Source organism: Opisthorchis viverrini, assembly GCF_000715545.1.
Source record: "Opisthorchis viverrini unplaced genomic scaffold opera_v5_215, whole genome shotgun sequence".
NCBI classification, from domain to species: domain Eukaryota; kingdom Metazoa; phylum Platyhelminthes; class Trematoda; order Opisthorchiida; family Opisthorchiidae; genus Opisthorchis; species Opisthorchis viverrini.
This window is the reverse complement of record NW_008751868.1, coordinates 264,034-289,337: the sequence shown is the minus strand read 5'-3', so window position 1 is coordinate 289,337 and position 25,304 is coordinate 264,034. Positions and strand designations below refer to the sequence as shown.

Genomic DNA, 25,304 nt, shown 5'->3' with positions numbered 1-25,304 from the left:
CCCCCTTCTGGCCTGTGCAGATGAACAAGTGTTAAGACAAATGAATTAGAGGGAATTATATAAGTTTTAAAGAGGTTGGGACTTTCTACCTTAGATCCAAATCACCCATGTTAATAATCATTCCAAACGAACGACCGCACACAGCCACGTGTCAACTCAGATTCGTCAGGGGAGGTTTCTATCACAAATACGAACACAAAACAATGAAAGAAAGAATTGTTCAGTGACTACAGCTCCAAATTAAAGAACGCCTTGTTTTGAAAGTCAACCGAATACACTTCTTTATTGCAAACTTTGACTCTGTTAGTATGCTCAAAGAATCAGGACAAACAACCACAGAACCTAAGCACTACATCATTAACCTAGTGAATTAAGCCAGCCGTCTGTAAGAACTCTTGAGAAGGGTGCATTTACGAATGCAGCACCATTCCGAACTGGAACTTGGGTTTTTTGACATATAGTGTTACAAAAAATGAACCAGCTGAACATTAAATAAATTAAGTAGATGGGATGAGAACTTCTATTAAGCACTAGTTCACCAGTCTGACTTGGGAGAGCACGGTATAAAAGTATTGAGGACCTAATAATTATAAGGTTGCTGGAAACTGTGACGGTTTTCCTTAGAGTAAATGATAAAAGATAATCAATCAGCTGTAACACCCTTTCGGTGCCTAGCTGCCATGCTACGCGAAGGAACCACGAGGACCGGGATACTGCCAAGTTGCCCAAGCTTAGACAGAGGAAGTTGAGAGGCACAGCTCGGATTCGAACCACGGACTTCGGGTCAGTAAATTCGCACTAACCATTTGAGCCATCTCGTCCCCTTAGAGTACATCAGGTAGGTGTGGCCACCGAGATTTTATCAATTTATGTTCTACTTGGACATCAAAGTGTACGAAATTGAGATCTAGATAGCTTAGTAGTTGAGGTGCTAACTAACGGACCGGAATTTCCGTGGTTAGAACCTAACCTAACGTAAGCATCTCGACTGTTCTTGTCTAGGCTTGGGCAACCTGATAGTATCCCAGCCCTCGTGTCTCCTTTCGTTGGCAGGCCGCTAGGCACCGAAAGGGTGCTACAGCTGAACAATTTGGTTTGACTGTGGGATACATTTAAATTACTCTAGTGTTAACAGAGGACTCAACTAAATCTCTCATTAACGTGCCGCAAAAAAAAACCATCCCAGGTTTCTTTCAGAACGATATTCAAGATATCGAGGAACATAAGGCGGCTATTGTGCTGCACGTTCAGGTGAACAGCATAAAGGGGTATCTCATTAGCAGCAATAATAAATGGCCGCATTTCTCCTGTTGAAAACCCAGTTTATGAGAGCCAACAGCATTTGTCGTATAGAGGAAAGTCATAGTGACAAAATGGACGAACACGACACCGGAAACACCTGCTTTGGAATGGCCACAAAGCACACACAATTAAGGGACATAACAGTGAAACAACAAGGCTAACTTCTTCCATAATTTTACATAGGACAACCAGATGCTTTCCACGGGGTCATAGGTATGAGACCGAAACCGTGTGACGGGATTGGACGTGCAACGTCTGGCACACCTGAAGAGTGATACTCTTGTTGAGCACTGATAGCTTCTAACTGTCGGTTTTCTCACCCTATGGAGATAATGCTTGCGGATGACAAGAAAATCGGTGCGGTTGAAATCGTGCGTACGGAGTACTATTTACGGTAGGGGACATCTTAGTGAGCAAAAAACTGCCCAAGGGGGAATAAAATATCTATATTAGAATTTTGAAACAAGGGGATTTATCCAAGATTCCGAGATGAAAGATCTAACAGATGAAGGATGAAGTCCAACGATAATCAAGTGACAACATAGGTATCTTACCGACTTCCCAGATTTGGCAGCAAGATGAAAGCGCAGCTTTATGTCGATAGCCCGAGGGAAACGAATTGTGAAACCTTAGCGGTACCAAGTGAAAAGCCTTCTCATTAAAAAAAGCTGGGGACCGTTACTCTCATTCATAAAACATACCCGATCCTGGACCAGCTCCTTTTGAGCGCGGAACGGCAGCCCCTCTGGCCTGAGGATCCTTTGCGTTCCGACGGGCTGATGAATTAGAGCCAGTGGCCATGGCGTTGCGATTATTTCCACCCACAACAGAGGAGACTCCAACTTGTCCAGCTGGAGATCGGTAGGCTGGCGGACCGTATGCTGGGCTCCCGGATGGTGGGAATGCGCCCTGGATTGGACCCACAGGACGACGGTCTAGAGGAGTTGGAGGTGGCCACACATCAGGATCACGGGTGGGTTCCTCAATCGGAGTTCGTAAGTTGGCTCTTGCGGAAAATGCGCCCGATACAAAGGAATTGTCCTCAAACGTCTTGAAACTTGACAGGGTTTGGGTGACCTCTTTAACAATTTCGAGTTCATCTGATATTTCCTGACGTACCTACACCAGCAACGTGACAAAAGTAAAAAATCTTCTACAATGATCGATTTCGTGATTGTGGATACATGTTAAAGCTAAATTCACAGAGTTAAATACAATGGGGAACATCGCAACAACAGCGACATTGGTTTAACATGATGCACTTTAGCTCAAGCAACTAAAATGGGACTTTATCCCCCGAGCATAGGAAAACATGACTGTAGGAGAAAATGGGGAGTACAGAGGAATGAATCGATCAATCTACGAAACAGAAATACGGGTAGTGAAAGACCGAGACAGCAAAACTGGAGTTAACGCACAAGGTACGGACAGCGTGGGTGCAAAAAGGATAAGGTGGTAAAAGTGACCATTTCAGACCATTTCATGCTATTCTTCTTACATGAAAATGCACTTTGAAAACACATACAGAAAAAGCAACGAACATCTAGCCTGCTAAGGGCAGTTCGAGGTGTTTCTAAACACCTGTTCGGATGACCTTGACAGCTGTTACCAGCAAAACGCCAACTATTTGCAGCAAACAATGCCGTGACTTACCAACTGCCATTGCTGCTTTCGTCCTGTTTCCTTGATTGAAGAGACTATTTTCTTCAGCTGCGCCAAGGCTCCTGTGTAATATGTCAGAGAACTATCGTAGCTTCCCAGAAGGGCCAACTCTCTCGCCTCTTTAATGTTCGAGAAAACTTCAGAAACTGCAGCCATAAGCTAAATTTGGGCAACCAAAGGCAAAAGCGGCTGAAATAAGAAGTATATTATTAGAGACCGTCGGCAGTTAAATAGCGATATTTGATATTGGTGTTGTTACCGGTGCAGAAGATGATGAGATGCTGACATGGGATGACGAAATGCTCCGTAAACTATATGGAGGCCAAGTTGTCCTATGTCAGATTGAAACTAAGTCTTTAATCTCCTCTTTTTGATAGCAAAATTGCCATCTGAACTGTCTAGCTGGGAACCGTGTATGGAGGACGTTTTGGTTTCAGTTGTTGTAGATTCATTTATCGACAGTAATGAAAATGAAGACAACCAAGCACTACATGCGATGGCCTAACCACTCAGGCTGCCCAAGCCTAGAAACAGTCGAGATGTCGGGGTTGGGTTCTAACCACGAAGTTCGCATCTGGGCCAATGAGCTATCTTGAGCTTAGTTATTTGGCGTCTAGGCCATCCACCAAAGTCACCTATCACCGGTCTGCTTTGTGTGGGTTCACCATTTGGGGAGACGGTTGACGACACCGTGATTGAGTAAAGGAGCTTAGGCCTACATGTCTCACTACCCAGTTACAAACTGACTATCTTTTAATCATTTCCACCCAATGAAAGGACTGTGGGTGAGATGTATGTGGCCTAACCAGCATAGCTTACGCGGGTCGCCTCCACTAATAACCACCTGGCCTAACCCCATCGTTCATCAGTACAGCCACGAAGCACAAACCGAGCCTTATGGCAGAATCATGTGGACTATTTTGAAATAACTGTCGCACAGCTTAACTCACGCTACACACTCGTGAGGTAGAAAATGCTACTTCAAGACTGCATGGGATCTAACCCAAACCTTATATGCTGGGAGACTAGTGAGTGGATGTAGGGGGTAAGCTCACTTGCCTGGATAGTTGGGTACTCCCTCTTCCCCCGTGGAATGGGAGTCCTAGAAGTTCGACACCTACGGCGGTGGCGCGATGTCAGTCAGCTGTCAGTTTACCTGCAGAATTCAAACCCGTGGGAGATTATTGCTTGCATTCTCGAGAAATATGATCCAAGCACACTACCGTCCAGGTCTGCAGGTGAATGACCAGACGCCCAGTTGTTCCGGGTTTACGATGGGTCTGTCGGATTTGTTATCAAGCTCGAAAATGGAAGACCCAAATCGCCTGGGTCCAGTGGATCATCACACCGTAGCCATGAGATTTTGCGTTCGGCCTGTCGCTGTAATCAACATTCCACTCAGATTTACATGGTCGTTATAGAATATATATTGGTGGATGATAACCGAATATTTTTTTCGGAATGCTGAGCCAACGACTCAAGACGTTTCCATGAGAGAAACGCGGAACATCTAGCTGGCAAAGGAATTCTGTTCAGGTGACTATATCGGTTGAAGTCGGGTATGGCCGTTACCTGCTGACAGCTTACACCAAGCTTCTGAGCGACCAGTCAGCGTCTAGGCTCTTGATTACGCGGCATTTGAAGATATTCCGTGATCGATCATAGCCGATATTTGCTGGTATAGTTTTTTGGGCCCAAATAAGAGCTGCTGATCAAGATAGTGCTCAGTGTTCACGATGAAGTCATGAAGAATGAAAAAAAGAGCTCACATCAAAGACTCACATATAACTGTTATTGTTTGCATATCCCTGACAGCTTGAGCCTACCCCGATAGCTACTACTTCATCACCATAATTATCTTCAGCTGAAAAACTGCGTGCATGTTGTACCGTGGTTATAGCTGCCACGATTTCGTTCTTACGTCATCATCATCATCATCATCGACAGCATGACATCAGTGTTCAACGCCGATACTTTACTGCCGTACAACCATGATTTAGTAGAAAAGAATAAGGGTGGATGGGGAAGGAACATAGTACTGGATTACTACAATCATTCCGAGGTGCCTACATCTCCAGATATTCATCCACGCAATCTAGATAGAAATTGACAACACGAATACCATTGACATCGACAGTAGCCATTTTTTGCATTGCCTTCAACCAGATGCAGTGCGGATCACACGGTCTCATCCTGGAGGGCGAGTAGCACCGACAACACCCAGGCGTTTCGTAATCCCTTTAATAACCCTGTCAAGTCAAAGATTGGTCACTTCTCCATTTCCTTCACTCTGAACTGGGTAAGAAAAACGGCAAACGATGGTTGGGCACATGAAATAAATGTTCTAACCAATGCAGCTTCTGGTGATGCTGGACACATTCTGCAACGTAAGTACCCACTACCTCGTCACACGGATTGTGGTCCTTAGACAACGATTGTCGAACACCTGAAAACGCTCCAATTCCGCTGCTCGAATGGGCCAAGTCTCACAGTCACGCAACAAAATAGCCCGCAATGTAGCCTGATACACACGTCCCTTGAAATTCATGGATACACCACTCTGATGTTATAGGTGTTTCAAATTAGGAAACGCAACACGGCCTTGCAGATTAGTGCACTGACCTCATCTGTCACGCTGCAGTTGGAACTAATACAATTTCCAAGATACGTAAAACACTCCACAACATCCAGTACCTCTACATCGGTGGCGAGTGGCGTGCTCAGTGGCTGCATGTTCACGAGCACTACCTTACGCTGTGGGTGCAAACTGCACACAAAGGACGGAATGACTTCGGTCGGTTCATCCAGAAACAATTGCGCCTTCTCTTTCTCTTCGAAGATGAGAACGATGTTGTCTGCATATTCCAGAGCGACAGAGTTTTCGTCACAGTCTATTTGAACACCGAGGTTTTTGGAGTCCTTCCAGCGTTTACCTAGTGATTTCATCGATCGCAAAGTTAAATGGGAATGGGGTGAGAATCCCTGACGGACACCGCCTTGTGTACGGAGGCTTTAGGAGAGCTCACTCTATACTTCCACGCGTCGGGAAGCCTGAGAGCACAAATAATTTATTATGTTCAAGGGAATTCTTAGACGGACAAGAGTCAAGGAGAAGATACTGGTCAGCCGATTCGAATGCGCAATGTAAATCCAGGAATACTAAAACTGAGAGTCGTTTGTACGTATGGCATTGTCCTGAAACCTGACCGAGTGTGAAGATGTGGTCAACGCAACATCTACCAGGTCGGAATCCTGTTTGCTGCCCTGGAGTCAGTGTTTCACGAACCACCATAAGCCGACGAAGCACAAATGACGCCAACAATCTCGTTACGACCGGGGTCAAGCTGATCCTCTTTTGGTACCACACTCACTACGAGGTCCTTCCGGTTGCCTGGGAGAGTCTCCTTTTCCCAAATGAAGGCAAATGGATCAAACAAGCACCGACTGAGAATTCCAACATACATCTATGAACAGTGTGGGTGAGATGTCATCCGGACCAGAGGCTCGGTGATGCTTGAGATAACATATGCAGTCATGAACCTCAGATGTCGTATGGGTTACAGATTCACCGTCCAGGTTTCTACGTCCACTGTGAGCTTCAGATTGATGGCAGGCACGATAACTGTTTTTCTAAGTATTCTACCCAGCGGTTCAAGCGTCCAAAATGGTCACTCTATTCTGATCTTTGATGGTTTCGCCCACAGATGGTTTCTGGGGCTCGGTCGCACTGATCAACTGGAATAATCTTCGGGCATTATAGTCCTTCTGGGTCTTTTCCATTTTTTTGGCTTTCTGTATACACCAGACTTCGAGGCTCACTCGCAAGCTCAATTTCACGTGACGTCTGACGATTCATCGGATCAAGTTAAATCCGGGACAGGCTGGGATACTTAAGTAGTGCCACTGTTCGGTTTGATATTCAGTAACTGGTAGGCTCTCGTAGCTCAATGCCAGAGGCGAGTTCCAGCACTGTGGAAAGAGGTAGCGATCTCGTCCCGACACGCATTCACATCTGATGGTGGAGCAGAAGGCGATCCTGGTAAATTCGTCCATCTGATCTTCCAACTTTTCAGTTGCAAAGCCAACGAAGAAAGAAGTGTCCCCGGACGTGCGCGTAGTCGGAATCCACGAACGTGTTCCAAAAACGAGCAACACATCGAGAACACTAACTCGGAAACTAACGAAATTGCCACACATCACACTGTACAAGGGTGAACCACAGCACCCACAGCGAGAAGCCAGGAGGCTTTGACCTGATTGGGTGCTTTATATCCAATCAGAGCACTCCCATGTCCAGGTCATGTGAGGGTTCAGTAGTTCCGGCAGTTTCATTTGTGATGTACACGAGCAGGGAGCTGTAATCACAAGGAGCCGGACTGATTTGAATTGAATCTTTCGAGGTTCTTCTTAAAAGGGTTGTTTACGGATTCACGGATTCATGGATTGTTGCACAAGGTCGAGGCTTTCGCCCAAGATTCCCGGGCTAGCTTTGTTATTGTTGTCCACCGGCTGCCATTTACCCGAAGAGCACAAGCAAGAAAAGGGTGTATTACTGCCATTAAATACTAACCTAAGGGTAGTAAGCTTGCCGTAACGAGAATTCGCTCACAAAATTCTTTCAGCAGTGCTCTGAACTGGGTACGAGATGTAGCTGTACAGCCGTCTGGTACTATAGGCAGCAACTACTCGGAATTGGAAAAAAGTTTTCCTGAGTCTATAAATCTTCTAACCATGTCCCCGTAATGTGAGAGCTGGATCAACGGTGGAAACACTGCTGGCCAGACATTGTTCACATAGAGCAGAAGTAAGTATTTGGTAACTTCGGATACTCCAGGGAGAGGTCACGCACAGCAACACTTGTATCCTAATTCACGGATTTGAGGCCGGCAACCATTTTCGTGACTATTGTTATATACAATCAGTGAGGCTCACGTCCTCGTCGTGTCCTGAGCAGACAACTTGCTTGGCAATTTCAAGAATCGGTCTGAATTGGAGTGGCTGGAAGACCATGCGAGTGAAACGAGGAGTGCGCTGAATCGTCCGTGGAGCAGCGGATGTCTTTTGAGATGATTTCTCATAGTACAGCGAGAAGGACATGTTTGAAGAGAGCTATGTACTCAAGTCCTTTTTGGCGTCTCTCCTCGTCATCTCTCGCGGTCCACTGTCAACACGCATTACAAAGGCATTCGCTGAATCCCTTCCGAATGACATATGGATACAATTTTCGTCGTTCAGAGGAAGGCGTAAGTCAAACGATCACTGCTTTTCAGCATCTTTATCTTTTTGGAAGGCACTGGAATCGATCCATACACAAGCCAAACTGGAGCAACTGATTGGCCGGTCCTGGTCAAGTGATCCATTTGAAAACATATGTGGCACTTGTAAACCGCTATTTTTCATGCTGGGTATCATCATCCTTCTCCTTATCAATATCGGTCACATTGCTATACAAAATTGTTTTGGTGAAATACAACCGCCACCGCTCGATTCTCAGGTCTGTGGTGTTTTGTACCTTCATTTTACTCCTATTATACATTACGCATTTTATCGATAGCATAGTTGTTTTTGTTTAAATACGAAAGACGACAAAAAATCGCGCACTTGTACAATTTCACGCAATGCAAGCGTAGTCACGTGCTCCATTTCTACTGATTTCCCTCGCGCTTGCAGCGATCATTTGCGAGTCTCATGTGCTAGCTCTGGTATCAAAACGATTCAGACCATCTTCGGTATCTGTTATATGTGGGAACCGTTCAGAAGAAGACCCCTGGACAACCATGATTGGATTATTGTTTATTCGCTGACCTAAGCCAACGACGAACTATTTCAAAGAGAACAATTATTAGTGAGTCTGTTCCATTTGACCTCTTTATTATTATATACCCAATCTAGCGTTATTATCTTTATTTCTTTGTAACACACCCCTGGTAAAGTAACTTATTGGATAGCTAGATCACAACAGGTCCAACTTGACGGGTATCATCTTCCTTCTCCTTATCAATATCGGTCACATTGCTATACAAAATTGTTTTGGTGAAATACAACCGCCACCGCTCGATTCTCAGGTCTGTGGTGTTTTGTACCTTCATTTTACTCCTATTATACATTACGCATTTTATCGATTGCATAGTTGTTTTTGTTTAAATACGAAAGACGACAAAAAATCGCGCACTTGTACAATTTCACGCAATGCAAGCGTAGTCACGTGCTCCATTTCTACTGATTTCCCTCGCGCTTGCAGCGATCATTTGCGAGTCTCATGTGCTAGCTCTGGTATCAAAACGATTCAGACCATCTTCGGTATCTGTTATATGTGGGAACCGTTCAGAAGAAGACCCCTGGACAACCATGATTGGATTATTGTTTATTCGCTGACCTAAGCCAACGACGAACTATTTCAAAGAGAACAATTATTAGTGAGTCTGTTCCATTTGACCTCTTTATTATTATATACCCAATCTAGCGTTATTATCTTTATTTCTTTGTAACACACCCCTGGTAAAGTAACTTATTGGATAGCTAGATCACAACAGGTCCAACTTGACTTGGGGGCTTCTGCGGAGTGACTGTTGTTGTGCCTGCCGGTTGGCTGTAATTAGCTGCCACTGACTCTAAACGTGACCAGAAATTTTGTCCACAATTACTGGGCTCAGCTGTCCACACCTGTAGATTATTATTGCGATCACAGGAGACTGGGAGTACCAGGTAGATAGAACTCTCGCGTGGTGTGGTGGTTCAACGGAATACGAAGCTACGGAATTTCCTATTGTAGCTGTGGGTCAAAATTAACCCGGATTTCCTTGCTTGTGACATTGTATTTGACTTACATTACTAATCTGTTCTTTTCACTAGAGTCACATAGGGCTGATAACCACTACATAATTGGTGAGCCCACATTTTTGCGTTGTTCTGTTTTCCCCGGTAACTCAAAACTCCCATAGCTCTTACGCATTTAATTAGTCCAGTAACTTACTTGTTCAACTCACTTTATCAGCTCAACACTGACTAGGTTGAAAATGCTGTTCACGTGAAACCCCCAGCTTTTTTAGCCAATAACCCCAAAGTGCGGCTTATCCAACTAGAATGTTATTTCCATTTTCACCGCACCGCCTCACAGTGGACCATGTTTTCTCGCGTGGTTTTCAGCTCCCGGCCGGGATTTCCGCAGGGGTTATCACCCCATGACGGCATCAAATCCATACAACACACTTAGAGCAGCAATAATTAAACGGACGTCTACCTAAGATAAAGCGAATCTACAAAAGTTGCTTTCAGGAGTCGAACTGAGCAAACGTACGCCTTCACAACTGCTACAACACACGCAAAGCCTAGTCTGCGGCAAGTCATTCGAAGACGGGATTTTAAAGTAATTGTGGTCGCAATGTCTTCATTTAAGCACTTGTGAAATTCAGACCATTAATCAGGTGTTACTCTGTCGCCACTCGCTGGGACGGCGGATAGGATTCGTGAGTGCTTCCTTGGCCGTTTCATAGCTTCAACCTCACAGCACTGCATTCAGCCTAATGACAACCCCGTTATAGCACGCTTGATCAAATGCAGACGCAAATTGATCAACTCGTGACTGCTGCCAACTGGGTTGTCACTACAGTGAGGCGGACTACTATGTGACCCAAGTCCCCATCGGCTTAAGGTAGACCGCACTCAGCATCTCGGAATTTTATTCGTTTCCGCTATTACCATACAAAATTCTAAGACAAGGATCTACTTTGCACACTTCCATGCGCCAACATCCTAACCGACCAAGAAAACTCACTGGTCAATCAATAGTGGGGACGGCTGCCAGTGGCCAGTCACCTCATCGGCACTATTATGGTGCGGATATGACCACATGAATGCGATTTTTCGTCGGCACCGGTGCAGAACTAAGCATCACTCCTGCAGGAAATTCGAAATGCTGCGCCCCTAGCCCGCTATCGACATCACAGTCGGCTAACGACACTCGCATAACTATCTTCGGTAATAAGTCACCGACGCTTGAACTAGGTCTTCGCCTTTCATCCGCCCCGGATTTTCCCTGTCGCCAACGTTCACGTCTTAATCATCGGTGTAGATTTCATGACCGACTCCTCCCTGACCGTCGATATCAAGCTGCAGAAGCTTCTGGATTATTTCGGTCCCATCAACCCAGTTCGACTCCTCGTCCTGCCCACTCGGTATTCACGTCGCCCGCATTTGAAACATTTCGTTTCTCGACGATCTAAACAAACGTTTCCCAGTTTGATTAAGGCCTCATTCGGCCTCGGGTGCGCCACATTCAAACGAGTACCACATAATGAAAACTGGTCCTCCAGTTCACTCTCGCCCTTGACGAATACACCTTGAGAAGCTGTCTATCGCCAAAGCCGAGTTTGACCACATGCTACAAATCAGAATCATTCAGCCTTCAAATCATGTGATGCTTCTCCTCTACATCTGGTCCCTAAGAAATCCAATTGTGACTGGATTTTCACCCTTGTGAAATTGTGTCTGACTTACATTGAAAATATGTTCTTTTCACTAGAGTTTCCATAGGGCCGTTAACCGCTACTCATATGACCAGTACATGCGAGGCCTAGCTGCTTGGCAGAGGTTTGCACCGACATTCTTCTATGGCTCGGCGGCCGAGTAGGATAAGCTTGGGAGCGGACCTGCTGGTTCGCGACTCAAATCTGGGTGAGGACATTAGACTTCTTTTCGACTCTCCTGGTTAACACGTGTTTCCACAGGATGCTACCGGTTTTTCTGAGTCATATATAGCATAGCATAAAAATATGATCAACTGAGGTGAAAGCAGCTTAATGTTCCGAGTGGGAGAAGTGTTAAATATGCATACATGCCGAAAACTACAGTTAAGTTTGAATAGGGATTCCCGAATACAAAAATGTCGGGCTCCTGCTAAGCGTTCATTGGAAGAAATAATGTGGGTTGTCAGAAGAAGACTGTGTGAAGAGGGGCAGGCCGATGGATACGCTGAGGTTCGTGGATACGTTTTGTGATGTTGAGATTCCTTACGTTATAAACGTCCAGTTGCAGAGGTCTCCTGAAATAAATTCTTCAAATTATTTCATGCCATTTTTTCGCTTGCACTGACAGTCCATTTCTCCTTGGTTTATGCAATCCAACCATTTGACTAGTTTTTTCTTGGCTTGTGCACAAATGCAATTTGAACGCGCGCGCTTTCTGGTTTGTTCACTACAACCAACCAGAACGCTGGCTTGTGGGTAAATCGCATGCCGAGGGCACTTGCATTTGAATTCCAGGATTTAAAGCCGTCTGCAAAAGTTAACATGAACTTGCATGGTCATTGAGGTAGATCAGAAACAAATGTAGTCCCGAAACGGATCCTTGAGGAACTCCGATGAAGACCAGAACCGAAGAGGAATAGATGGAGCTTACTTCCACTCAGAATGTTCTGCCTGATTAGAACGCCTTAATCCAGTGTAGGAGTTTCCAATAAATCCAGTAAGACTCGAGTTTGTAAAGCAGTGGGACGTGAAGGTACCAATTGAATGCCCTTGAGAAATCGAATAATGTTGCATCCGCTGAGTTATCATCTAAAATACCGAAATTGAGGGTTATTATTACGGCCATATGTTTTATCCCTTGTGTAAATTTGTGCATATCCCATCACTCTATGGCTTTGAGTTACTTTTCAGCCTACAGGCTATTCTGCCTCCTGGGACCATTTTCTTCAGGACCCCGCCGAGTCCTCGGGGATGGTTATAGGCCTCGAATTCAAAGTGTACTCTTAAACCAGGAATGTTCAGAGATTATCATTTTGTCTGTGCGACGATAGTCCTTCTAGAAGCTGTTAACGAGTATATTTGGTCTACCACGCAGCATTTGAATATCAACAAGTGGTGCGTCTTTGGAGGGTCGTAGATTAATATGTCAATAACCCCGGTACAATATGAAAATCCTTGTCTGTGGTGCGCACCCGCAGAGACTGAATCGACAAAGCGAAAAAAAACCCGGTTGAAAAAACAAGAATAATGTAGTCAGGGTAATAATTGATACGATAAAGATATGCGGCTCAAGCCGTGCACAAATAAGTTGGGTGATCCCGATAGAAAACCTAGGCCAAAGAAAGCATTCAGATGGGAATTATGCGAAGAAACAAAGGACTTCTGGACCATTATGGAGATAAGTCACGTTTGCATGTTTACACACACAACAAGCAGCCACGGAGGTAGACCGGTCTTGTTGAAAAAAAACATCTGGAACACAACATCTGCATATTTAAGGCTAGAGTGTTGCCAGCTGCTTCAAGCTAGTTTCATTTAGTCCTCTGGAATAATATCTCGATTTCGTCGTTGATCTGCTTGCATTCTTCTAGGTATTTTCGTTCACATTTCGCTTTGTGTAGCATAAGCGCAGAATAAAAACCCCAAATGTTTCTGAAATTTTCTCATCACTCCAGGTCTAGGTATTGTACACCTACGTCCACCTGTAGTCTGGATGTCTGTGTTGGGGTATTCATGAGAATGGCGCACAGTAAAATGGCTGCTGGAAGTATGCACATATGCTTTTCTGATCCCCTCCGCATCAACTAATTACTACTAATTACTACTAATTACTCTTGCCCGGTATTCTTAAGCCCTCAAAGCTGGCTATCATCTAACGCTGCCATTCAATGCAAGTCCAACCAATGTCACATAAACCTTTCTAGTATCCCTTGGTAAAAAACGCCGTCAACAATGCTGTTTTCTTCGCTTTTTAGAGTCTTTGGCAAGTTACACAAAAACCTTATATGAAGTTGTGAACAGCTGGGCATCCCCGACCTATTCACTCGTGATTCTTAATCTCCCTTTCAAACCGAGCGTTCCATGTTAGTATCAGCGACTCTCTTCCAGGCCCTCTACAGCACTTGGCGGAGTTTCTAACGGGTGCGCCTGTGGACTTTCTTCGATGATCTTTACTGTACATATACTCTCTGAGCTCTGCGAAACTCTGCGTTGCACTTCACAAGATATATCAATATTTCTTTTAGCGACTCCTGTATCCTGCAGAAATTCATCGATATCTACCTGACGCTGGCTTATCAGAGGTTGTCAGCAAAGAAGCACGTGAAATTCTGTGACCCTGTCACACTCACTGCTACGTTGTACTGATTGTTTTTGCACATATCAAAAGAGCTCTGGAGCCAAAGCATTTTTAAACTTTTGCTGTCTTATGTGATTCTCTATGAGTACAACCAGCTCACTCAGTTTGTCTATCGCAACCACAGCTTCTTTCCATTCACTGAGTCTCCTAGCCCTCAATTTCAACAAAACCTCAATGAACCTAAGAGGACTAAATGGCCTTGCTCAGCCTTTAAAGCTAGGCTTGCGCTTTCTCCTTGTTTCTTAAATTTGAACAGTACCATCTACATGATCTGGGTAAACTTCCTTACAGTGATTCTAAACCGTGCATTGGGTAGCTTACTGAAGAATACACAGTGTTTGTCAGACTTTGATCATTTAAAGTATAACTTTGAGTTTTTTCTGTTTTAATCTTTGCAACGGGGTGGGCGCGTTGGGCGTTAAGACACCGAAGCAACGATGTGTGTGCCGATCTATCGATTGCATTTGGGGCACTCACTTGGAACCACTGCCGGCTAGGTACTGATTCTCATTGATTCAACAAATCTACTGTCGAGTTAAAAAATGCTTCTGAATATTAACTTTCCTTTTGAATGTTTTTGCATAGTTAACTCGCCATCAGTAATCATGATTTTAAGCAAGTGCACGAATTTAGGGACAATCTGGATGACTAAGTCAGTGGAACCACAGGGAGCTTACCACACCCTCCTTGAATCCAGTCGTACTGTTGTCTGTGGCGCACAAATTTACGCTAACCTGACCACGATCTGTAGTTCCGTCTTGCTCTTTGTGGTAAAAATCCGTAAAAATGAGAGAATTTCGTTTTTTGTCCAACTGAGCCCTATTCGTATTGTGGACGAGATACGAATGTTGTTGATTTGAAGGCTGTTGTACAAGGCATAAAAGCTTCATCTGAGCAATAATTATTCAGTTGCTAGTAAGTAGCATTTGATAATAATTGGTCAAATCAGATAAATACTCAGGTACTTTTCACTTTGGATTCACGTTCTGAGTGGTTGCAACAAGAGACGGGTTTTCATGTCAGTTTTATCCCATGAGGCCCACGCAAAAGAGTTACCAAGAGATGAATTTGTTCTGAGATTTAGAGCCTTGATTCTGGCATTGGTTTACAACTCAAAGGTCTCTAAATTCTTTCACCTATTTTTATCTGATACTCTTCAGAATGTGACCACACTTTCTCACACATTTCCGTGAGTGCATGAACCACAAAGAAACGCAAACCAAAACAGTAGCGTGTCGTAGCGTGTCACTTGATTAGAAGTGTTCTTCGTGGTGCGGACTGTCTCCTTCAAAACAATCGACAATCGGTATGTATCCTAAGATAAGCAGTCTTGAAGATGGGAAAAGTGTCCATGGAAACTCACACATACTCAGGGGTGCGTAGATTCAAGCGTATTCAATTTTCCTGTGTGGCTGCAATTTCGTGGCCACATTGACGCGGAAATTAATCACTTACGAATTTCAGCACTATCGGTCAGGGAATACCAACGCCACACGGTCTGATTCTCTGGAGTCTTGCCGTTTGATTTTCCAACACACACAGTAAGAGGCTGCCTCACATGCAGAAATGTTTGGTTCGAGGGTGTTGCGCGCCCCTGAAAATCGATGCGACCAAGCAAACGGGGCGAATTATATTGAATGTGGAAATACATGTTGAGAAACACTTACCTGATTAATAAGAATATTAGAAAATGAAAATTCAGGATTTGAATGAAAGTGGTTCCTCTAGGCATACACCTAATAGCTGTCTGCAATGTAGTTGGTGGACTACACTTCTAAGAATGCTCTGGCTTTTGCACGGATGTTTCATTGGAGCACTGTGACGTCTTATCCATCTCTTGGAGAGGGATTCACGAGCTGTACCGCTAGATCTCATCCCCGGATGCACGCTGAACGTGCTCCACAGCCTAACTCTCCACCTTACCTACGCACGACTCCCCAGACCAACGCAATCCGTCTTCCCCTCATAGAAATTCACCAATCGAGGTTATTCCAACAATGGAGGATAATATCTTTTTCCCTGACCGGAATCTTTCTTTGTTGAAACCGCGAAGTTTCCGGGGCTTCTAATCAACCAACAGTCAGCAGTGATCTAGTCCATGAAAGAATCATGTACAAACTCTTCGATTTCACAGCTGTGCTCGCATTGTACATCTCACGCATGGAAGATATGTGTAACCTACCTCTAAAGATACCAACGAGAACCACAGACTCAACCGCCATCACATTTGAGAAGCCTCCAAGAAAAGGGTCAACGCAACTTGCCAGAGTTCTGTGGTTCTTCTCAACTCCAAGGATGCACGTTGCTAATTGCCGTTTGCCATCAAACGCCCAGACAACAAATCGCGGTACTCTACTCAAGAAATGCATTCTGGGGTCAGGTTCTGCCTCCAGACTTACTTCTTTGCTTGCCAAAGTTGCCCCATTCACGAGGTCCACGGGTTTCCCTTGACAGGGTTTGCCCAGTAAGGTCATTCGCCCAAGAAACGAGCCAGCTGAAAAAGATGGGGTATAAACTTCGTAAATTGCTTTCAAGTTTGTGGTGGGGATAAGGTCATATATCCTATACCATTAGGTGGCGTAATCAGCATTTAAGTTAAGGAACGGATGATGACTTACAAAAATACGGTGGGACCGGATAGCGACGAGACAAAGTCAGAAATAAGTGGGGGTAAAGACAGTTTTTATCCAGCTGAACGCACGAATCGGTTCCACTAATAGATGACGGAGGAACGAAACAACGAACGCAAGATTTCTGGGAACGATAAAATCGACCAACAAGCAGCCAGCATACTATAATGAGTCACCAGCTTAACCAGAAAAGATAATGGGGAGAGGGAACGAGCAGAATAAGTAACAGCCTGCGAAAATTCGAAGGCAGCATGTGTGTTCGTGCACACATTTTCTGCAGAGATAGAAGTATTTGTCTATTAGAACTGAACAATCTAGCCCAGTCTAGTTTGAGAGTGTGAAATAATCTCACAATTATGTTTCATTAGACTAATGAGCTCCTAATTAACCGAAGGCTTGTTGAAGAAATTTCCATTTGAAATCCACAAAAGACGGTTCTGTTCAGTGAAATTTGTGCTCTGGAAACGAGATTGGTTAACATCCACTATACTTAAGCGTAGACGTTACAAATTTAAGCCTCTAGTAATAGAAGAACGTCAGGAACTTTGAGAACACAATTATGTTCGTTAGATTGAGTATCCTAGCTTTGCTCACCATAGTAGGAAGTCATGCACATTTGGGTGAGATATTCTGCGTTTGGATGATACAGCGCAATTTCAAATTTTTGCTTTGAATTGTCACCTTCTTTTTACTACTTTTTGCCGGTTTTTTGAGGACACTGAGAGAAACAACTATCGGTCATATAAAAAGACCATATAAGCTCACACAGGGAAGTTCAGTGTAGATGGAGAAACAAGGTATCCTCAAGGATGGAGACCGTCAAACCTCTGTCATTTCTCGAACGATTGTTTGTCCAAGCTGCATGTTATTCCGCATATTTCATGCAAATATTTTGGCCAATGTTATTCAACCGTGTGAAAATGTAGATGTCTACAGTGCACTGTGAAACATTTGCAGGTACCCCAGTCGATTGAGGAGAGGACAGCTGGTGGAACACAGTTTTCTTTGGTGAGGTTGTTCTGTCGATCCTATGATTTACAAAGTGCAGAAGAGTGACTGAATAACTCGTAATCTGTGTGATAAGGTTGCGCAAGATATTACCAACCCTACTAAGGTGGTAGTGAGAATGTTAATCCTCTAGGACAAGTCATCTTGCTGTGATGAATTAAGCTCGTTAGTTAGAGCTCAAGAAATATTTTATTACACTAGTGGCAGAACTGAAGGCCTTTTGCACCAGCAGCTGGGAAAAGATCTAACTTCAACTAACCTTGCTTTGTTCGGAAATTCTGATAGGAGGTGTTGGTAAGTTATATTCGAGTTTTTGTTTGAGTTTATTTAGTGGAGATTTTCTGTTCATTTGTTGAGCTATACTTAGTCCACCGTTATTTCGGCATATATGTCTGGGCTTGCCGGGTTCATACTGTGTTGTACAAACTGCGAAATATTTGATCCACTAAAATCTCAACGTTTGCGTTCTTTTCATTGCTTTTACATAATTTGCAAACAACTACAGTGTGTAGTGTGCCTTACCCAGCCTGCATTTGGAAGGCACGTTTGCTCGTTCTGAAGTGTCTAACTGTTACTTGATTCGTGAATGGATTGATCCTCACCGCGCTTAAAGTTTCCATTCATCTCGTGTGGATTTGCAAAAAATAGTAAGTATTTGAAAATTTCCTACCATTTCAGAAACAGAAGAGAGTACGTCAGACGTTTGGTTTTTGAAGGTGTTCTGATTGGAATAAAAGGGTGAATCACTGTTTAAACGCAGAGATTTTCTAATGATAACCAAGATATTAAATTCTGATGTCTACCAGTATCAAGGAGAGCTGCACTTAGAGTAGACCAAATCTAAAAATTTGTCCTTAAGTACTTCTAAGACACTTGCGTAAACAATGATATCAGACCAAAGATGCGAATAGATTACTCCTGTATTAACAACAAGCATCTTGATAACTAAGTGTGTCTCGTTTTAAACATTCTCGTTATGATGCGACCAGTTGCTTCTGATTCCCAAACATTTTGTCAGGATGCTGTATAAGGTGTAAAGCTTTCCAAGAGGAATAGAAAATCTGACAATATTGGTCATACACTTTTACGTCAGCAACCTTTTTTTCGGAACTCGGCCAGATAATTTACTTCCATTTAGCTAGGTTAAGGTAGGATGTTCAAAATTTAAGTTCATCTCTAACGGTTACCTACACTCTTTGATGAGCTCAACAACTGGTCTGTTTGTGCCCTCTAAGTAATATGATAAGTCATGGAGTATGAGTAGTAAGGAGGTTATTCTAGTTTCCCCACCCAGCGCTAAAAGTAAATGAAGGCACAATGAGCTCAGCTACTAGACGGAGCCTCGCTTGATGAGCAGGCAATCAAGTTACCCAACCAGGAATTTCAGACGACCTCCTGAGGAGAAATCCAGATCTATGTGTTTCGTCGGTTGTTACAATTACACATTCATTTTAGCAAAAAAGAATTTCTGGGACATTGTTAAGTTAATGTAAGCTATTCGGCGATTATCCTTGTAAGGCTCACTGTCTCGTCAAAAGCAAATATAACTAAAAACATCCTTGGGTTGCTGTTTCCAGAGGGCACATAATCACGCTATAACAAATAAAAATGTTCCCTTTCGCCTGTCTTTGAAATTACCTGGTACACACAGAACGGACAATTCTATTGAACGCCCCTCCGATCTTCACAATATATCGAAAGTTCAAGGTCTATTGAAAATGTCCTTGGGCTAATTCTCGCCTCGTGGTACCATAAGGAGACTTCCGAATGCTTTTTAAGTAAATTCAATATATGCGGAAAAGCTTGAAGTAACTGATACTCTTACGGACCTTGGGGCGGATTCGAACCTTAAACCTAGTAGTTTAGGACTAAACTGTCTGGTCAGAGACGCAAGCGAAGAATGGTGTGCCAGAACTGTACTTGGACAATATACAGTGTCACTCGTCCTTTATTTATGGAATTCACAACGTTTGGTCGCAGGCTAGCGGATTTACCAGTGGAGAATTCTTAGGTGGTAGGTTCTCTTGCCGTTTTGCGTAAACTAATAACCATGATTTCAGATTAGTTAACAAGTTATCTCCTTCCTAAGAAGAAGTTTATATTTTCAATCCAAGCGTGAAACCACACTGGTGAAGATAATTTAAGATAATTTTCTCCGTTATGCAGAGCCAACTGTGTATTTTGTCGACACACATGGCTATGATGGAAATTCAGTCTTTCTTTCGTTAGGTTACGGTTACTTGGAGGGATATAACAATTGACGGTTGCATTGGGTCCGATATATCAAAAAGTTTACACCCACTAACTCATGGCAAATATATGATTATAAACTTGAGGTTGACCAAGCCAAAGATCAGTGTAGGGTGAGTCGGTGAAAGATAGCTAACAATGAAGGGTAAGTTTAGAACAGAGGTGCAAATCACACTGCATGTATCGCAGTAAAAAGGAGTTCGAAAAAAGTCGAATCCTTGGGTCTAGAAAATAATCGCGAGCTAACTTCCCATTAATAAATTGCAATAAATATAAACCAGATCAATATAAGGCATAAAGAAGTGAATACTCAAGCTAAGGTTTATTTAGTTATCACATAATTAGGGATTTCACCAATAGCAATTAGTAAATACGGTTTCCTATGGGACAGAATAGCGTTAAGGTCTCACGGGTTGTTTCCGTTGAAGGAGTTAAGTTATAAAATATTGAAATTATTTTTATAGGCGTTTTGAAAGGTAAGGAGCTTTTTCCTGATTTTACAAACTGACTCGCATTTGCCTAATTGCACTTTTTATACTGGTGTTGTTAGTCCTTGCAAGGATGAGGTTATGTAGGAAATTTAAACAGACAATATGATATAACTTAGTCAAACCATAGATAGTTGTTTGACATCAGCAACCCAGCCCTGACGCGAATGAGGTTATCGAAACGATCGAGTTCCAGGTAAACTCAAAATCTTATTAGACCCAGTTTTCCTCATAGATTCTGAAACAAATTTTCTCAGACAAGTAAAGGTGGCCCTTTTTGTAACTAAAAAATACAGCATTGAGTAACAACCATTCTTAGGGTATTCTAATGCCTTTTTTTCAAATAAGTTGTCTGAAAATGAACAGTTGAAAAGATTGGCTCAAGAATTTTTTTAAAATCAGGTGTTGCAGTACAAGTAGATAATTAAAATACTTAGCAATAATTATGAACCAGATCATCTCCAGAGGGAAGCTTAGCAAAACACGAAAAAACAAAGGCACGCCCAGGTTTCCATAAGGAATATTGCTACAGATCCTTATAATCAAATCCGATACACAGATGACCTTAATGGTAAGTTCACAAACGAGCTCTGCCTGCCAGTTTTATTTTATCGTTATTGTCATTATTGTATCTCGCCTGCTATACATCCGGAAAGTGAACTGTCAAGAAACAGCGTGTATTGCGGTCGATCTTGATGACCGGTCATTCGAGATTTGAGATAATCTATGAGCTCTGACAAAACGAAGCACGTTTCGATGAGCGATTTCCGTTCAGACACGACTGTTGAAAGGAACCTGCGTTTCTCGGTTCAAGCCTCTTGGAAATTGCATTTAGGTACCTATCGAGCCAAAACCAGTTGGTTGTGTTGCTCAGACTGAATATAACTCCGCAGACTAATATTACTTTAATAATCAGACCAAGGCGACTTTCTGGACCAGTGCAGTCGTTTTATTTAATGATTTATATCATCCATTTCCAGTGGTGCTGCATTACTGATCTGTCTCTACAGAGTCAATCAGCGAACGTAGTTTTCAACACAACAATTAATTTTAATGAAATTAGTAACTCGGATCAATAAATTTGAACAGGTAAGAAAACCAAGGCCGTTTCCACTAGCCGGTTGTTTTGTAAGTCAAGTGTAGCTGGGCTCTCGCTTAACATTCGAATCGAGCACATGTACGCCATCATCATAAATACCTGTCTGAGGTGTTGAAACCCACTAAACATGGTGGCTAAAACAATCTAGCAGCCCGAATTCCTCCGTCACATCAAATACAACGCAGCCGCCAACGTATGTAGTGCGTACGCAAAAGTACTACATGATCCTTGAATCCACCTTAGCAGTATCTTACGGGAAGTGATACAAAATGAAGTGCGCGTTTAAGCACAACTCCCCTCATGACTGGCTGGCGTTGGCAGTGAGTGATCTTGTGACTGTATCATCTACCTCAAACATAAGCATGAACTGAAATACCACTGAAACTGAAGTGCCATTTGGACCATCCGTTTCTGCAACACTTGTGTACCAGTTGTCGAAATATCTTAATGCCTACCAGTAAAGAGCTCAGGGTAACTGGCTTAAATACAGTGCAGAAAACATCTGGTCACCAGAATGACAGATTTCATTTAGCAACGCAATGACCAGGCTGCTTGGCCGTTGGTTTCTTTGTTCGATTTATAGTGCAATCGTAATTCGTTTACTCTGTAACAGAATATGCGCAGTTGGATGTTGACTAAACTAACTTTTGCATTATGCTGTAAACTTATTCCAACAGAGTTCCTAAAAGGTTAGTTTCTGCTGTCGGTGCTATATCCCCATTTCCCATAAGTAGAAAACCATATGACCAACTTTCTTCCTGGCAAGTATTATTTGATTTGATCTGATTGGCTTCAAAATATCGCTACCATTTGGTGAATTTCCAGGGAGAAGTAAAACACAACATGCACTGTGCTACCTTTGCTCTTATCTATCAGTTCGAACAACCTGGGGGCCAGGCAGGTATCAGAAGCCTCAAAATTGAATTGTTCGGTGGAATTGTACGCAGTGGTCGAACGCAAACATATGAGTATTGTTTCTTGTTTCTTCGGCTTGTGGTAACTCCAGGTGTTATAAAAGGAGACGAAACCTCCCTTGAACATAAAAGCATATGCTTTAGTTGTGAAATTTCTCGTATGAGCCGAGGTATCCTGACGATTTTTTGAAAGAGCTACGGTTCCGTCATGTATCAAAAGTGACACTGTTACAAAATATCTGATTCGGCAGTGTGAGCCCTGAAGAAGTAAGAAGAAGCCAGCCTATGCGACAACAAAGGTGTGAAACCGTTCTCACTGATAGAGAGTTGGTTGTTACACCCGTTTTTGTTTATCATATAGAACATGGTCGAACTAGAGGAGGTTCGGTTGAATTGTACTAGATTGTGGAGGGCCATGGGATAAAAATGTTTTACCAAGACCTTACAGTCAAGTTTGAAGCATGCGAGCGAAGCACTTCAGTTGGGGATATAGTGAACGTCTGTTAGATCCCAAAGATTAACTAAATAATTTTACAACAACGTAAAAAAGCTTTTCAGTCTGAACTGCACTTATAGACAATAGAATATTTTAGTTGACTTTCAACGGATTTTCCAAATTAACCGCACTGAATAAACCATTTTTCCAACCAAATATCTGCAAAAGTTGGCGTAAAATGACACCGGTAGTTCCACCTCAACATCGCACACCTCAATTCCCCGGCATTTCAATAAATATTCCTTAAAGTACATCACAGAGGAAAACTAGAGTGGATAAGGGCTTAAAAAGGAAGAAGTCTCTTCTTGAAAAAAAGCTATTGGAATTGAAGGTAAAATATTCTGAAGCTAAAATGAATCTGAAGTAGCAGCAGAATATCAAAAATTTGGTTAAAATGCTTTGGATTTCATTTTAAATTTGTTTTTATTTTGAGCTTTGACATTCTCACATGGTTAATTCCGACGGCAACGATATTGATTATAGAAATGGAGAAGCGTAAGTTAATATGTCTGTTCTTCACGAAAATGAACATGCAATGAGTGTGGCATTTTGGATGTCACCTAATTGTTATGAATCAGATGCTCACAAAACAGGGCTATTCGAAATCTACTAAACCTCAAACCAAACCGACTTTTCTGTCTCAGTAACAAAACCATGTGGTGGAGGTACGTTATCGCGTCGCAAGTATACAAACGTAAATTACCAAATCTGGTTATATAATGAAGTGTAAATACCCAATGTATAATCCACAGAAATTAAAAAACAATAGATTAATGGGGTTTTGTTATTTATGTCTAGCGACATTTTAAGTCACCGATTCTGTGAATTTCGTTTGAATTTATTTGGGTATGGACCTGGTGATAGAATAAATGAGCAATTAAATACCGGTATAATAACTTTCATGGCCTGTTATATTCCTGTTTTTAGTTTGATTCAGTTAAGCAACTGTATACATATCAAGAATAACTTTTCAGCGGCTGTTTCAATTTGGTTCTCCAAAAAATGAGAAACAGAGCATTAGAAACAAAAGCCCAATGAATTATTCAAGATTAAATTATTCTAGTGGCCTAAGAAACATGGTTTTGAGCAACTACTCCCTAAGGGCTGTATAGTGAGGTATATGAACCGGTGCATGTGTGACCAACCCGTGTCTCGCACTGTTATTAGCATAGATGAGTTGAATCTGAAGGAGGATGATAAAGCTTAGAAACTTAACGGTTGGTTCCTAAAGGTTTTTGACCGCTAGGCCCTTGTTGTTTCTACTCATCCTCTGTCATCCGCTTGCTTCAAATTTTGCCTCCGGATGCTCTAGTGTTTTCAAAGCGCATACCAGCAACAAATTTAAACGAGAATGCTGAAAGGTGAAAGTTTTTCCTTTTTGACAATGGACTTGTTAAACCACTCCACTGGCTTTCTGGTCACCCACATAACCCAGTAAGCTTCGGCTTACGATGGTCTCATATGAGACGAAAAGTCAAAATGGGCGAATGCAATTTTCAGAGTGTGCTAAAGATTCTGACTACTGACACCTCGAAGACAAATTTCTAATTAAAGAGGACCATTTATAGAAGTTTGAGGGAGTTGAGCTGTTCGATTCTTAAGTGAAGATAGAATCAATGTAACGTCTGCTGGAGTGAAACCAAACTTGATTATCACGAATGTGTCTCAGTAATAACCTCTGCAAAGGGGACAGCGGAGCACCTGGTACTACGCTCACCAGTCTGATGACACAGCTATTCCTCGTGACGTCCATGACAGATTTTAGTCAATACTAAGATGCACCGTTCCGGATTATTCCCGTTTTACTCCCAAATAGTATTTTGTAAGGCAGTCCGGACGTTAGCCAGAGCTTCATCGATTTCGTCGCAGTGTGCTTGATACATACCCTCGGGCACAAGCTCCTACCGCGTAGATGATATCATATTTTAAACTGTTTTTTTTTCTTACGGTGGTCTAGTGGTACTGCTCTGCCCAGGCTTTCTGGGCTTATAGTTGGAAGGTGTAGCTAAAGCTTTCTTCCATTTACTGAGTCGATTGCTCAAGATAAAACTCTGCTTTTGAATCTCATTTGTAGGTAGGTAGCCCAGCAGAAATAGGATGCGTCTGATTTTGGGATTGGGGTCTCAAACAGTCACTGGATATTAGCAAAATGAGCAGCACCTGAGTGGTAGAAGTAGGGCTTTTTTGTTTTCTTTCAAGTATTCTTTGGCCAAACTTTCTCATGATTGTAGGTTTTTGGCCAGATCAGGTCTACATTTTTAACTACAATAGCGTTCGGATTTGATGAGTTTGATGACCGTGCGCCGGCGTGACTGGCGTGTAGGGAGAAACAACTTGATAAGCGGGCCAAAA

At 42.8% G+C, this 25,304-nt stretch overlaps 3 protein-coding genes across 3 annotated transcripts in view; 1 reads left to right on the top strand and 2 right to left on the bottom strand.

Moving 5' to 3' along the window:
• Window positions 1–8,061, bottom strand: part of T265_08318 (hypothetical protein) — a gene marked incomplete at both ends in the record, with an annotated part of 44,362 nt that extends 36,301 nt beyond the window's left edge. Inside the window, 3 exons of the mRNA XM_009174084.1 lie at window positions 2,004–2,421; window positions 2,956–3,123; window positions 7,897–8,061. Of these exons, the coding sequence (XP_009172348.1) occupies window positions 2,004–2,421; window positions 2,956–3,123; window positions 7,897–8,061 (751 nt within the window). The remainder of the gene's footprint in view (window positions 1–2,003; window positions 2,422–2,955; window positions 3,124–7,896) is intronic.
• A 2,077-nt stretch (window positions 8,062–10,138) lies between these two features.
• Window positions 10,139–25,304, bottom strand: part of T265_08317 (hypothetical protein) — a gene marked incomplete at both ends in the record, with an annotated part of 58,259 nt that continues 43,093 nt past the window's right edge. Inside the window, 3 exons of the mRNA XM_009174083.1 lie at window positions 10,139–10,204; window positions 14,745–14,930; window positions 16,467–16,561. Of these exons, the coding sequence (XP_009172347.1) occupies window positions 10,139–10,204; window positions 14,745–14,930; window positions 16,467–16,561 (347 nt within the window). The remainder of the gene's footprint in view (window positions 10,205–14,744; window positions 14,931–16,466; window positions 16,562–25,304) is intronic.
• Window positions 11,041–25,304, top strand: part of T265_08316 (hypothetical protein) — a gene marked incomplete at both ends in the record, with an annotated part of 46,901 nt that continues 32,637 nt past the window's right edge. Inside the window, one exon of the mRNA XM_009174082.1 lies at window positions 11,041–11,228. Within this exon, the coding sequence (XP_009172346.1) occupies window positions 11,041–11,228 (188 nt within the window). The remainder of the gene's footprint in view (window positions 11,229–25,304) is intronic.